Source organism: Pseudopodoces humilis, chromosome 30 (genome assembly GCF_049639895.1).
Source record: "Pseudopodoces humilis isolate 2021_Gansu_Grassland_sample_001 chromosome 30, ASM4963989v1, whole genome shotgun sequence".
Taxonomy (NCBI): domain Eukaryota; kingdom Metazoa; phylum Chordata; class Aves; order Passeriformes; family Paridae; genus Pseudopodoces; species Pseudopodoces humilis.
The window spans coordinates 3,912,612-3,926,930 of NC_142229.1; the positions used below are offsets into that span (position 1 = coordinate 3,912,612).

Genomic DNA, 14,319 nt, shown 5'->3' on the forward strand with positions numbered 1-14,319 from the left:
CCAGGCTCCTCAGCCCGTTTTTGGGATCCTCCTGCGTTCCCTGCATTACCTCCAAGGAGCTGAGCAACCTGTGATCCTCCTGGCTCCCGTGCCCTTATCCCTGGCGTGTTTATCAGCCCTCCTGAGGTGTTCTCCACGCTCTGCTAGCGAGCAGAATGGCCTCAGTGCCCCTGGCCAGGGAATCGGAGCTCAGTGTGAGGGGCAGGACGCGAAGGCAGCGCTGCCCGGCCGAGCATCACATCCAGCTCTGCTGGGCTGTGGCTGAGGCTGGTGCCCAGGCTGGGCTCAGCAGGGCACTCAGGAGCCTCTCCAAGGTTTTCCTGCTGTGTTTTCCGTGTGAAGAGCCACCGCGGCTGTGGCATGCCCTGTGGAGAGGAGCTGCCAAACTGGTTTAGAGCTCATCACTGCAAAGGGTCAGGAGGAGGAGAAAAGAATATCCAGGGACTGAGTGGCGCAGCGCAGGACAGCTCTGATAGCTCTGTGCTTTTCAGTGATGTGATGCTCTGACCCCTCTTTTGGTGGTGTTCTGGCCCCCCAAGCTGCTGCACCGACCCCCAAGTGCACCCCCCGTTCTCCTGCCCAGCTCCAATCCCGCTGAAGCCGCGCACGGCCTTGGAGCCCTCTCATTCATTCCTCATCTCCTTGGAGCACAGCAGCTGCTTTCCGCGGCCCTTTTCCACATCTATGGAGCCGCTCCAGCTCCCAGGCAGTCCCGTGCCCCGTTCCCTCGCCCCTGGGCCCCGGAGGGTCAGCCCGGAGCTGCCTTTTCAGCCGGAGTCACTGGAGATGCGGGCGGCGTGCGCATACTAATGCCCGAGCCTTTGTCCGCTTTGTGCCGCACAAAGGGCCGGGATCGGCCCGCGGGGAGCCAGCACAGCACATTCGATGCATTCAGGACTCCCGACAGTGCTGATAGAGGGCTTTCCCCAGCCCTCTCCGCACTAAAACAGCCAGCTGGGCGCTTTTCCTGCTGCCCGGCTCCGAGCGCAGCGAGCTGCCTTGGAAACAAGCGAGGGATGCTCGGGCTCGGCCCGTGGGGCTCCCCTGGAGCAGCCGAGTCCCGGTTCTTTGGGATCAGCCGTGTCCCGGCTCTTTGGGATCAGCCGTGTCCCGGTTCTTTGGGATCAGCCGTGTCCCGGCTCTTTGGGATCAGCCGTGTCCCGGTTCTTTGGGATCAGCCGTGTCCCGGCTCTTTGGGATCAGCCGTGTCCCGGTTCTTTGGGATCAGCCGTGTCCCGGCTCTTTGGGATCAGCCGTGTCCCGGCTCTTTGGGATCAGCCGTGTCCCGGCTCTCTGGGATCAGCCGTGTCCCGGCTCTTTGGGATCAGCCGTGTCCCGGCTCTTTGGGATCAGCCGTGTCCCGGCTCTTTGGGATCAGCCGTGTCCCGGCTCTCTCCTGGAGAAGGCAGCAGTGAGGCTCCAGAGCTCTTTGGGAGCCTCTCCCTGCCTCTTTTCCTGCTGCCACCTTCCCTTCCTGGGGTTCCTGGGCAGGGAGGGAGCTCAGCCTGGGCTCTGGAGGCTGAGCCTGAACATGAGGGGGTTTTGAATATTCCAGAAACTCAGCCGAGCTCTGGTGTTCCCACAGTTGCCATCAGAGTTTGACCCCTTGGGATGGAGGTTTAGGAGCTTCCACACCAGTGTTGGTAGGGTCAGGAATGGCTCTGCTGCCTTCTTCCTGGTGGAGCCTGAGGATCCCTGCTGGGGATGGGCTTTTCTGGCTGGGGCTGCTGGGATTTATCTTCCTGCATCTGGATCTGGCTCAGTGATGGTCAAATGTCGATTCTCCACTGGCTGTGGGGGGTGCCAGGGGGCAGAGGAGGGGCAGGGGATACAGGGACTGCTCCAATAAAATACCAAAAAAATGTAATAATGAATTAAATAATGAAATCTAATAAAAAATCTGACCTTATTGTACCTGGGTGGGGGACAGTCACCTCAGGGCTGCGGCATGGTGTGGACAGAGGACCCTCCCAGTTAATGGCTTGTCCTTGTCCTGATCCCACAGAGGACGGGGACTTCCTAGCGCTGGATCTTGGTGGCACCAACTTCCGTGTGCTGCGGGTGAAGGTGTCGGACAACGGGCTGCAGAAGGTGGAGATGGAGAACCAGATCTACGCCATCCCCGAGGAGCTCATGCGCGGCAGCGGGGTGCAGGTGGGTCCTGGCAGAGCCCCTGGGGCTGGAGCAGGACTGGGTGTCCCCATTGTCACCCCTGGGCCAGGGGATGCTGCTGGATCCTGGGAGTTGATGCTGCTGAGTGGGGGTGGGCAGGGATGCGGACACAGCATCCCCTCGGAGCAGGCAGCCAGCTGAGTCTCACTCTTTATCTTTTTTCCAGCTTTTTGACCACATTGCCGAGTGTTTGGCCAACTTCCTGGACAAGCTGCAAATCAAAGACAAGAAACTCCCCCTTGGCTTCACCTTCTCCTTCCCGTGTCACCAGACCAAGCTGGACGAGGTGGGTGATTGCCATGGATTCCACACCAATTTATCTTAGGCGTTTAATTAGGCTCATTGATTTTGAGTCACGTGACCTTTCCTGAAGGGTCACATCTCTCGTTCCTGTAAAGCCATTTCCCAAGCTCTGGGTGAGTGGAGCTTAGGAACAGCACTGTCCTTTTATTTTTTATGAATATTTCTTGTCAGTGCAATGACTCAGTGGCTGCAGGGTCAGGGACAGAGAGGATGGAACATTCCTTCAGGGAATGCAGCTTGGCATCACTTCCCAATAACCCTGTTGCTTGTCATCTTTTCCAAACATACAATCACTGTCACTGTCACTGCCACTGCCACTGTCCTGTCACTGCCAGTTTCCCCAGCTCTAAGGAAGGGTGGGGGTCTGCCTCCCTAAGGGGGCTGTGCCCATAGGGTTGGAGATTTCAAATGCAGTCGAGTCCTATTCCTGCCCCCCAGGGCTCAGCTTGGCACCTGGCCAGGTGCCCCCCAGCCCACAGGAACAGGTCAAGGAGCATTCCATAGGCACAATGAGCCTCTCACCCCTCAGGGATGGGTCAAGGAGCGTTCCTTGGGCTTGTGAACAGGTTTTGCTGCAGGGCTCAATCAAACCTGATCATGGGAATCGAGCAAGAGCAGCTCACGTTATTTTGTGGCCATAAACGTTATCTGACACGGAAGCTGTGGCTGATAGCGCAGCTGGTGAGCTGATAACGAGGGGTTTGCCTGCAGGGCCACATGTCCCCTGTGCCAGGAGTCAGGTGTCACCTCCAAGCTTCCCTCTTGTTGTTCCCCTGCAGAGCATCCTGGTGACGTGGACGAAGGGGTTCAAGTGCAGCAGCGTGGAGGGCAGGGACGTGGTGTCCCTGCTGCGCAAGTCCATCAAGAAAAGAGGGGTAAGAGGCTGGGATGGGTGCACAGGGGTCCCTGGCACAGGAGACCTTGGCTCCCTGCAGATGTTTCGGTCTGTTTTGTCTCCCTTGAGTCACTCTCGTTTCCACCATCTCAGGATTTTGACATTGACATTGTGGCCGTGGTGAACGACACCGTGGGAACCATGATGACCTGTGGCTATGATGACCACAACTGTGAAGTTGGCCTTATTGTCGGTGAGCTGCAGCAAGGGGGAAGAGATGGGGTCCGTTCCTCCAGGAGAGCCAGAGGGAGATCCTGCTTCTTGCAGACCTCGGGGTCTTTGGGGAAAAAAAGAGAGGGGGGTATCAGTGTTTGAAAACCAGCATTGTCCAATGTTTTTTGCTTAGCTCTTCACTTTCTTTGGTGCGTTGGGCTGTGGCCAGAGGGAAATTGGGAATAATGGGAATGAGGAAAAATGGGAATGAGGTGAAAGCAGTGTCCTTGCTCACCCTGTCCACGTGCTTGGCCCAGGTACCGGTACCAACGCCTGCTACATGGAGGAGATGAGGCACATTGACCTGGTGGAAGGGGACGAAGGTCGGATGTGCATCAACATGGAGTGGGGCGCCTTTGGTGACGATGGGGTGCTCAACGACATCCGCACCGAGTTCGACCGTGAGATCGACATGGGCTCGCTCAACCCTGGCAAACAATTGTGAGCAGATTCTTGGCTCGGGCTCAGGCTCGTGGTTTGCTCAGCATTGTCTGTCCTCCCATAGCGCTGGCGTTACTGGGGCTGGGGAGGTCATCCCAGCTAACTGGGTCACCGTGTCCTCCGCCACCGGTGCGGAGAGGGGCTGTGTCCCAAAGCAGGACTGTGTGCCCCACCCGCTGCCCTCATGAGCCCCTCATGTGAATGTGCTGGTTCCTGTTCCCTTCCTGGCCAGCAAAGTCACCCACCAGCACAGGCAGACACCCTCACCTGATGTCCACGTCCCAGTCCTACACATTTCCCATTCCCCACAGGGCTGCTGTAGCATGGGGGCGATCTGAGCTCCCTAAGGTGGCCACGAGTTCTCTTTGCAGAATGATGGTCACATCTGCACGGCTTCATATTCTCAGTGATGGGATAAACTGCTCTGGGAAGAGATTACCTAGATTCTGTTTGGGATGAGAGGCTGCCAAGGGGTTTTCAGGTCAGCCTGTGGCCACCTCGTGGCACACACACAGCCAAACACACACATTGTTTAGCCTGGAGAAAAGGAGGCTCAGAGGGGAGCTTGTGGTGAGATAGGAGAGGTTTAGGTTGGACATTAGGGAAGATTTCTGCCCTGAAAGGGTGGTCAGGTGTGGCATAGGCTGCCCAGGTGCCTGGTGGTGTCACCATCTCTGGAGGGATTTAACAGCTCTGTGGGTTAGCAGGTGGCCTCGGCAGTGCTGGGGACTTGATAACCTCAGAGGGCTTTTCCAGCCCAAACCATTCCCTGATTCTGTCTCATGCCTCCCCACGGGCAGGTTTGAGAAGATGATCAGTGGGATGTACATGGGGGAGCTGGTCAGGCTCATCCTGGTGAAGATGGCCAAGGAAGGGCTGCTGTTCGGGGGAAGGCTCACGCCGGATCTGCTCACCACTGGCCACTTTGAGACGAGATTCGTCTCTGCCATCGAGAAGTAAGTAGGATCCAGGTTTCCTGGGTCCCAGCCCATCTCCCAACATCTGTGGATGGACCATCACTGAGCAAACCTGGACCATCACACAGCAAAGGTTGGATTCCCAGGCACGAACCCCTTTTTGACCTTCCAGGGAGAAGGAAGGGCTGCAGAAAGCCCACGAGATCCTGAGCAAGCTGGGCCTGGAGCCATCACACGAGGACTGCCTGGCCACGCTGCGCATCTGCCAGATCGTGTCCACGCGCTCGGCCAGCCTGTGCGGGGCCACGCTGGCCGCGGTGCTGCGCCGCATCAAGGACAACAAGGGCGTGGAGCGGCTGCGCTCCACCGTGGGCGTGGACGGCTCCGTCTACAAGAAACACCCCCAGTGAGTCTGGGGTGCTGGGGACAGGGGTCTGGGGTGCTGGGGACAGGGGTCTGGGGTGCTGGGGACAGGGGGCTGGGGGTGCTGGGGACAGGGACACAGAGAGGGATCTGCTGCTGCCAGCAGCGCGTACAACTTGGCACAAGAGAAGCGCCTCCAAATATCCCCTTGGGAACTTTGTTTGGATCCCAGGGGTCACACTCAGAGGGTCACACTCAGAGGGTCACACTCAGGTCCCCTCTCCTCCTCCTCCTCCTCCGTAGCTTTGCCCGTCGCCTCCACAAGACCGTGCGGAAGCTGCTGCCGGACTGCGAGATCCGCTTCATCCGCTCGGAGGACGGGAGCGGCAAAGGGGCGGCCATGGTGACAGCGGTGGCCTACAGGCTGGATGCACAGCACAAGGCCCGGCAGAAGATCCTGGAGCCCCTCAAGCTGAGCCACGAGCAGCTGCTGGAGGTGAAGGAAAGGATGAGGATAGAGATGGAGAAAGGGCTGGGCAAGGAGACGCACGCGGAGGCGACGGTGAAAATGCTGCCCACCTACGTGTGCTCCACTCCTGATGGAACAGGTGATGTGTCCTGTGTAAAACCTCTGCACGTGAGCCCATGGATGTCCTGCATCCTTGGGAATGGCTGGATCCTTTGCTATGGCCGGTTCCTCTTTGTGGTGGGAGTGGCACAAAGCTCCAGTTTGATACTGGGCAGAGCACTGAGCCTCTGGGACGTTCTGCACCTGACTTAACACAAAGCCTGGCTCTGCGTGCCCACAAATCCTGCCACAGGATTCTCTCCACCCTCATCCTGGATTGTGCTCCTGGTTCTTCCTGTGGCTTGGGCGAGTGCCTGACCTTGGCTTGAAGCTTGCACAGGTCCTGTGCAGGGCCAGGAGCTGGACTTCAGTGATCCTTGTGGGTCCCTTCCAACTCAGGTTTATGATTCAAAGCCTCATCATCACCCCAAGTCTGGAGCAAACCTCTCCATCCTCTTCCCACCTGCACCCCCTGTTCCCACCTGCATCCCCAGCCTCCATCTCCAGCCGTGTCTCCGTTTCCACCCCTCTCCTTGGAAGAGGGCAGATTCACGTCTGCTCTGTGCACATTCCTGGATGCCCTGTGCTGGGATCTCTCCTGATGATCCTCTCTTGGGTTGCAGAAAAGGGAGATTTCCTCGCCCTGGACCTGGGAGGAACCAACTTCCGCGTGCTGCTGGTGCGCGTCAGGAACGGGATGCGGCGCGGGGTGGAGATGCACAACAAGATCTACTCCATCCCCGTGGAGATCATGCAGGGGACGGGAGAGGAGGTCAGGATGGGCAAATGGAGACGGGAAAGGGGCATCTTCCCTGGGGTGGCTGGAGCAGGACTGACCTTGGAGCTGGTTTTGCCTTTCCAGGGAGCAAAACCAGGAGTGGGGAGGGCTGGTGCTCTCCTGCCCTTAGAGCAGCGAGTTCTTCCCAGGGCTCTGGAGTTTGGGAAGCTGGAGACTGGTTAGGTTTAGGTTGGGAACGGTGTTGTTCCTGGACATGACCGAACCTCCCCAAATCCCTCACACTTCACAAGAGCAGATAAGCATCATCCCCATTTCCCAGATAGGGAAACCACAACACAAGCAGTGAGAGACACATTTGGAAAGAGTTTTGCAAACCGCTCCAGGCAGTGCTTGGGGACTGGGAGTATCTCCAGCAGACTGGGCTAGAGGGCTGTGGGGATCCCTTGCAGAGGGACTGGGTTCCCATGTCACCTCCCTGCTGGCCCCCACGCCTCCTGGGAGCTGCGAGGTGGGGACAATGCAGGGATTTGGCCATGCTGTGGGTGGGGAGGGGGTGAAACCGAGTTTTTTGGGGTTGCTCCCCTCCCACAGTGCTGCTGAGCCGTGTTCTGCTCTGTTCCAAGTCCTGGGAGTGACTTGAACATGCTGGTGTTCCGAATGGCTCAGAATCCCCAGCAGTTTGGCCAGGCTGGCTTCCAGCTGGGCTCTGGCTGTGGTGGTAACTTTTCCCTTTGGCTTTGCTTGTCCAGCTCTTTGACCACATTGTCCACTGCATCTCCGACTTCCTGGAATACATGGGAATGAAGGGCGTATCGCTCCCGCTCGGATTCACCTTCTCCTTCCCCTGCCAGCAGAACAACCTGGACGAGGTAACCCCGCTGCTCCTGGCAGCATCCCTGGCTCTGCCTCCCACCTGCTGTTCCGGGGGACTCACTGGGGGTTTTTCCCACAACAGGGAATTCTCCTGAAGTGGACAAAAGGCTTCAAGGCGACGGGCTGCGAGGGAGAGGATGTGGTGGGCCTGCTGAAGGAGGCCATTCACAGGAGAGAGGTGAGCGGCCACGGGGCTGGGGGAAGGTGGTGGCTGCTCCCACATCCTGGCTTTCTTCAGCGTCATTAACTGGCCTGTAAAACAAATTACTGGGCTGAGCTCAGGGTAATGAGAGTCAGAATTTTCACAGCCGCCCTTACTCATCACTGGAGGTTGGATTTTCAGACCCTGGAGCTATGGGCTGGCTCCTGGCCAGGGCTGGAGCAGACTTGTCTGGCCTTGAGCTCAGGAGACACAGTTTTGTTTCCTCAGCACAGACCACCCCGAGCTCCTGCCCAGGGGCTGCTCCTGGCAGAGCTGACCTGGCCCCTCAGCAGCTGGAGGTGTCTGAGGTCTGAGCTCTACCTGCAGACAGGTGGGGCTGTGGGAAGTCCATGGGTGCCTCCACATCTGTGGAGTCAGATGGTCATGGAGGACGAGGGAGAACAGTTTTAAACTAAAACAGCAGGGATTTAGGTTGGATGTTAGGAAGGAATTTCTCCCTGTGAGAATGGTGAGGCCCTGTCAGAGGGTGCCCAGAGCAGCTGTGGCTGCACCTGGATCCCTGGAAGTGCCCAAGGCCAGGCTGGACAGGACTTGGAGCAGCCTGGGACAGTGGGAGGTGTCCCTGCCCATGGCAGGGGGTAGAATGGGATGGGCTTTAAGGACCTTTCCCACCCAGACCATTCCATGATTCTGTGACTCTATGACTGCCACACTCACCAGACAGACAGGTCCTTTCCCAGCCACGGGAGCAGACTTAGCAGAAATTCCAAGTCCTCCAGGAATAACCTGTGCAATCCATCCCTCTGCAGGAATTCGACCTGGACGTGGTGGCAGTGGTCAATGACACAGTTGGCACCATGATGACCTGTGGGTACGAGGATCCCTACTGTGAAGTTGGGCTGATTGTCGGTGAGAACTGCAAGTTCCTTACGGAGCTCCTGCTCTGTGGTCCCACCCCTGCCCCGTGGGGTGTCCCAGGGCTCTGATCCCGCTCCTCTCCACAGGCACGGGCAGCAATGCCTGCTACATGGAGGAGATGAGGAATGTGGAGCTGGTGGAAGGGGACGAGGGCAGGATGTGTGTCAACATGGAGTGGGGGGCCTTCGGGGACAGCGGCTGCCTGGATGACATTCGGACGGAGTTTGACCTGGCGGTGGATGAGCTGTCCCTCAACCCTGGGAAGCAGAGGTGGGTGGTGGCTTTGGGGGGCTGGAAGGGACCCCGATGAGGCTGAGGGTCCAGGAGCAGTTCTGACCCCTCGGTGGATCCAGGGGATGATGAGCAGGACACTGATGTGTCCCTCGTCCCCTGCCTGTGGGTGGGGGCCGTGCTGCTGAGCTTGCTGAACAGATTGTACCGAAGGCACCTGGCAGGGCTGGAATCCCTGTCCAGTCCCAGTGTCCCCTCCTGTCCTGATGTCCAGCCTCATCCTCTCCTTCCCAGGTATGAGAAGATGATCAGTGGGATGTACCTGGGGGAAATCGTCCGCAACATCCTGATGGACTTCACGAAGAAAGGGCTGCTCTTCCGGGGACGGATCTCGGAGAGGCTGAAGACCAGAGGAATCTTTGAGACCAAGTTCCTGTCTCAGATAGAGAGGTGAGGTCCAACAGGCGACTGAGCACCAGCTGCCAATCAGAGCAGGGATGGAGTTTGGGGGAAGTGCCCCCAGGGCTGGTGGGAGCAGTTGCACGTGCTGGGTCTGGAGCCAGGGTGATGCAGGACGGTGCCACGCAGATAAACCAGCGGAGCCCACGTGGTTGTGGCAGCGGCAGTGTGGAGACAAGGAGGCTGTCTGGGGCGGGCAGCACAGATGGCTCTTTATCCTCTGCCCTGGCCAGAGAGGGGCCGTGGGTTACCCGAGCGTCACGCTGCCATGGCTTTGTCCTGAAATCGCCTCCCTGATCAGGATGTGACACCAGGCCGCAGCCAGGTCTGAAAGCTGAGCTTCAAGGGGGGCTGGAGGGTCGCCCCAGGCAGTCACTCGAGCCATGAGTCCCTGGGCTCTGTGGGATGTAGATCAGGAAGGGGAAGGCACACCTCAGCTGCTCCATCTCCTAACGCTGCCCGTTCCCCGTGTCCTCCCCAGCGACTGCCTGGCCCTGCTCCAGGTGCGCTCCATCCTGCAGCACCTGGGCCTGGAGTCCACGTGTGACGACAGCATCATTGTGAAGGAGGTGTGCACGGTGGTGGCGCGGCGCGCGGCCCAGCTCTGCGGAGCCGGCATGGCCGCTGTGGTGGACAAGATCCGCGAGAACCGCGGCCTGGACTTCCTCAAAATCACCGTCGGCGTGGACGGGACGCTCTACAAGCTGCACCCTCAGTGAGTGGCTCTGGTTGTGCTCCAAGGGGGCTGCCCGAGGGGCACCTGCCCACATTGGGCAGTCGGAGGGCTGAGGGGGAAAGTTCAGGGGGATAATGGGGAGGATTTGAGGTGTCTCAGGGGCTTGAGGGCTGCCAGGAGCTCAGTGACCCGAACTTGGGGCTCAGCAGGAGTCAGCTGGTCCCTTAAGGACAGGGGCACCAAGACAGGTCACACAACAATCCTGCTGGACCTGACCCAGATGTGGTGACCAGGTTCAGCCAGGACTCCAAGGCACGGAGATGAGGCAGGGGTTGGGACTGATACCTTCACCAGTTAACTCAGAACCTCTCCCTCCCCTTGCCCTGCAGCTTCTCCAACGTCTTGCAGGAGACAGTGAAGCAGTTGTCCCCCAAGTGCGAAGTGACCTTCCTGCAGTCGGAGGACGGCAGCGGCAAAGGCGCCGCGCTCATCACGGCCGTGGCCTGCCGCATCCGCGAGGCCGGGCAGCGGTAGAGGGAAGCAGGTTTGCCCAAGAGCTTGGTTTCAGCAGAACAGGACATTTCCTCACCCAGTCCCTCCCTCTCTCTGCACACACTCACACACCCATGCAGCCCCTCCCCTCCAAGCAGACTCGTAGCTTTACTTGTTCTCCGAGGCACCACGGTGGGACTGGAGACGCCGTGGGCTCTGTACAAAGTGATGTCGTAGGAGTTTCCTTGCATGCCATAAAACCGCCTGTCGAGTAAAGCTCACAGTGTCTTTTGGCTTCTCCCTGCATTCCCAGGTGGAGCTGGAGCTGTCCCACCTGCAGCCTCCGTCACATCCCAGCTCTCCTCGCACCTCTCCAAACCACTGGTCCTCCCCTAATGGCAGTAGTGATAACACTCAGATAATTAAGACACTGCATTGTCACTTTAACGGTACCTATTTATGTATGTCCGAGTCGTAGCTGTAGAAGCAAACCTCTAAGATTGGGCTAAAGACCTCCACTAGTCTTTTACCCTGATCAAGGCTGTATTATTTCCATGAAAGTCATGGTAACTCTTAAAGCACAGGGTGCAGAATTCCACCGGCGTGGCCGCGGCTGCACTGGAGATACCGCGTATCTCCCTTGGTGAGCAATAACGAGAACCTGCTGGGGCCAGGCTCCAGCAGAGCACGTGCCTGGAAATAATTGGGGACTCAGGGTCTAATCCCATTTCCTGACCTCTCACCTGCACTCTGAGTAGCGTGTAGGAACGTGGCGTGTGCGTAGGGTCGTGTTTCACCCCTGGACACCACTACCCCTTCCCTGGTGCATGTGTGGGCACGAGGAGCCGCTGCCACGGGTCGGTGTCTCCCCTGCCAAGCCCCAAACTCGTGGCTGTGTGTCTGCCCTTGGCGTGGAGAGTCTGGTTTGCTTTGTGTCTGTGAAATAGTTCTGCAGCTGCAGCCTTTAGGTGGCACCTGGATTTATACACTGTATATTTATGTTTTAAGAGATCTTATGTCTTTTTATGTACATAGTCTCGGGGGGGGTTGTATCACTTAGTTTTAATGTCACCTTTCCATGTTGTTGAAGAACAGTACAGAGTAATTATTTTCTTTTTCTTTTTCTTCTGTTGTGTAATTTTTTTTTTAATTTAAAATTTTCTTGGGGTAGACTGGAAAAAGAGACCCAAACACCTGAGGACGGTTGTACAAGAGGTTTGGGCATTCTGACTTCCTCACCAGGACAAAAGGGAAAGCAGAAAGCCAGGGTGCAGGAGCAGCGGGGCCCTGCGGTGATGCTGTTGGCTTCAGGCTGGGTTTAACCTTAGGAGAAGTTTTATTTTGTCCCCTGCCCTCCCCAGCTGTGCTCTGCAAGGTCACACCACGGGTGGATGACATAACCCAGGGCCCCGCAGGGCTCTCGACCTCAGGCCGAGCTCCTCTTGGGGAGGTGACAGCAGCTGGTGTCACTCCATCCCCACGTGGCATCCCCAGGGACCCCTGTGCCCGCAGCATCGCTTGTGTGCCATGGCCAAACACAGGGATCTATTTTTGCCAACAGAAAACTCTGGATGAACTAAAAGCTGCAAGTCTCTGCCTCTGTGAGCAGAGGCAGACAAAGGGTGGGGGTGGAGGGGTTCTGTAAATATTTAGCAGAAGTTAATGAAATTACAGTGATGTACAAAAAGAAAATAATAACTAATAATCCCCACAAACAGCCCTTCAGATTGGAGGATAAGAGTTTTTGTCTATTTTTATGTATATTTTTATACTGCTTGGGGTAACCTCATTACCAAAAGTCTCTCTTCTGTGTTGGGGGTCAAGTTCAGTAGCACAATTTTAAAGCAAAATTACTCTTTTGGGCATTTTAAATGCTTATTTTTTTATAAGCTTCAAGACAATTATAACAGAACCTGTGTATAGAAATGATGTAAGAAACCAAGTTTAGTGGAAGTTTTAGAAGCTGTCAAATAAATCTTTGAAGGATGATACAGAAATCCTCTAATCTGGTACCAAGCAGTTTTGTGTGATTTTTTTCCTCAGAAAACCAGCATTTTGCCTACTGAAAAATCAAACCAGAAATCTTTTTAGCTGCTGCACTTTGCAGAGTTGCATTAGTGGCTATTTTTACTCTTAGCCAGCTGTACCCCTTCTGAAATCCATTGTGTTTTCATCAGTTAGTGAGTGAAATTTTATACAAGAGTAGTTTTGGGGGCAGAATGGGAAGGACTGGGATCTGAGCAGCCCTGCTTTTGATTCAGGCTCCGTTGGAGCAGGGAACTGACAGGGTGAGAGGGAAATTGAGGTAACCTGGTCTGGAGCAGGGTCATCACAGTCCCCTCACCTGTCTGGGGTGAAGGAGGGGCTGTAGCTCCACAGGAGTGAGGAAGGATCACCCTGAGCTCGCAGGATGGATTTTTGGCTGGGCTTGGTCAGAGGGATACCCAGCTGGGTATCCAAGGCTCCTTTTGCTTAGACTCAGAATCAAGCAGGGTCTGGAATGTTCCCAGGTAAAAGCAGTACTTGAAGCGTTACAAGACACACACCTGTGTTACCTGTGGCTGCAGGGAGAGTTTGGGAACACCTGGAGGAGGATGTGCCCCTGGGCTCCCCAGGGGGATGAGCACTGGAGGTGTTGGATGTCCAGTCTGTGACGGCTGGGACCAGAACCTCACGCCAAAACGTCGCCATGGGATGTTCTGTGAATGTGTTTAAAATGAAGAAGGGAAGATTAAATCCTAATTATTGATATGAAGGGAAGATCAAATGATTATCTGTAGGGACAGACGGACAGACTGCTCAGCCTGATTTGCCCAGTCTGCGTCTTCCCTGCAGCATGAAGCGCTGCTTTGTGGATTTAGGATGGTTTTGTTTTGCTTGGTTGTTCCCATCTGGATGCATTTTCTTTGTGCTCCCGGGGTGCTGGGACGTTCTCTGGTCCCACAGGCAGCAGGGAACAGAGTCTCTGCCCTTCCCTCCCTGGCAAATCTCTCCTTGTTGGTACTTTGGACAGGATTTTATTGGGTTTTCAATATATATGCAGATATATATCAACACAATCAGCAAATTACTGAACCTTGCAAGCAGAATTTGCCTCTTCCCTTCCTGGACTCCGTGGCTGGGAGGGAGAAGCTCGTGCTCAGTGGCCCGAGGGGTACAGGGGTATCAGTGGGGCACAGATCTCTGGGCTGGCAGCAGCCTGGGTGCGGTTTGACCCGAGATAATTCAGTGCCTGCTCTCTCTTATCAGGCAATCCAAACACATCTGGCTTGCCAGAGAGATAAGGGGGTGAAAGGTCCAAGTGCATGGGACAGGAGAGGTGTAAAATGGTAAAAAGCACCTTGTAGGGGTTCTGAGGTACAACAACAAAATAAACTAATGTGGGAAGCCCTGGCCCCAGTCCCCTCCCCTCCAGATAAGGAAAATGCCTGCTTTGGGTAGATCATTCACTTGCTCTGGTAGAAAAATGGGCACTGAAGGCATGAAGAGGCAATTCCTGTTCTCAAGGTAATTTGGAGAGAGGAAAATTCTTTCCCTTGTGACATCCCTGACCAGTCTGAAATTTTTCTGGCCTGAAGCAAAGAAAACGCATCTTGATGTGGGCGCTGGCTCCGTGCGGGCAGGGGAGTCATAAAGCCAAAGACTGTGTGGCTGCTGGCAGAAACGAGTGCTGTAGATTCACCTGATGTTGTTCTTTCGTGTTTACAATATTTATTTTTAGCAATTGACTGCAATGATATTATATATAGGCTTCCTTATTTTTGTACTTTTCATACCGTTTTCCTGAGTGTGGTGTTGTACTGCTCAGCTCCCCTCAGCCACCACTGCTGCTCCTAGTCTGTGACAATAAACGAGAGAAAAACAACCACCACCCATTCCTGGCGTCAATTGTGTGT

General features: G+C 55.9%; 1 protein-coding gene across 3 annotated transcripts in view; it reads left to right on the top strand.

The window, feature by feature from the left end:
- Window positions 1–14,294, top strand: part of LOC102107271 (hexokinase-2) — a 32,449-nt gene extending 18,155 nt beyond the window's left edge. For all 3 annotated transcript variants that reach the window (XM_088068305.1, XM_088068306.1, XM_005532918.3), the window contains 16 exons: window positions 2,006–2,154; window positions 2,339–2,458; window positions 3,255–3,350; window positions 3,464–3,563; window positions 3,841–4,024; window positions 4,825–4,980; window positions 5,114–5,347; window positions 5,608–5,912; window positions 6,496–6,644; window positions 7,361–7,480; window positions 7,567–7,662; window positions 8,457–8,556; window positions 8,652–8,835; window positions 9,091–9,246; window positions 9,737–9,970; window positions 10,321–14,294. In XM_088068305.1, the coding sequence (XP_087924431.1) occupies window positions 2,006–2,154; window positions 2,339–2,458; window positions 3,255–3,350; window positions 3,464–3,563; window positions 3,841–4,024; window positions 4,825–4,980; window positions 5,114–5,347; window positions 5,608–5,912; window positions 6,496–6,644; window positions 7,361–7,480; window positions 7,567–7,662; window positions 8,457–8,556; window positions 8,652–8,835; window positions 9,091–9,246; window positions 9,737–9,970; window positions 10,321–10,465 (2,528 nt within the window). In that variant the 3' untranslated portion in view covers window positions 10,466–14,294. The remainder of the gene's footprint in view (window positions 1–2,005; window positions 2,155–2,338; window positions 2,459–3,254; window positions 3,351–3,463; window positions 3,564–3,840; window positions 4,025–4,824; window positions 4,981–5,113; window positions 5,348–5,607; window positions 5,913–6,495; window positions 6,645–7,360; window positions 7,481–7,566; window positions 7,663–8,456; window positions 8,557–8,651; window positions 8,836–9,090; window positions 9,247–9,736; window positions 9,971–10,320) is intronic.
- The last annotated feature ends 25 nt before the right edge of the window (window positions 14,295–14,319 follow it).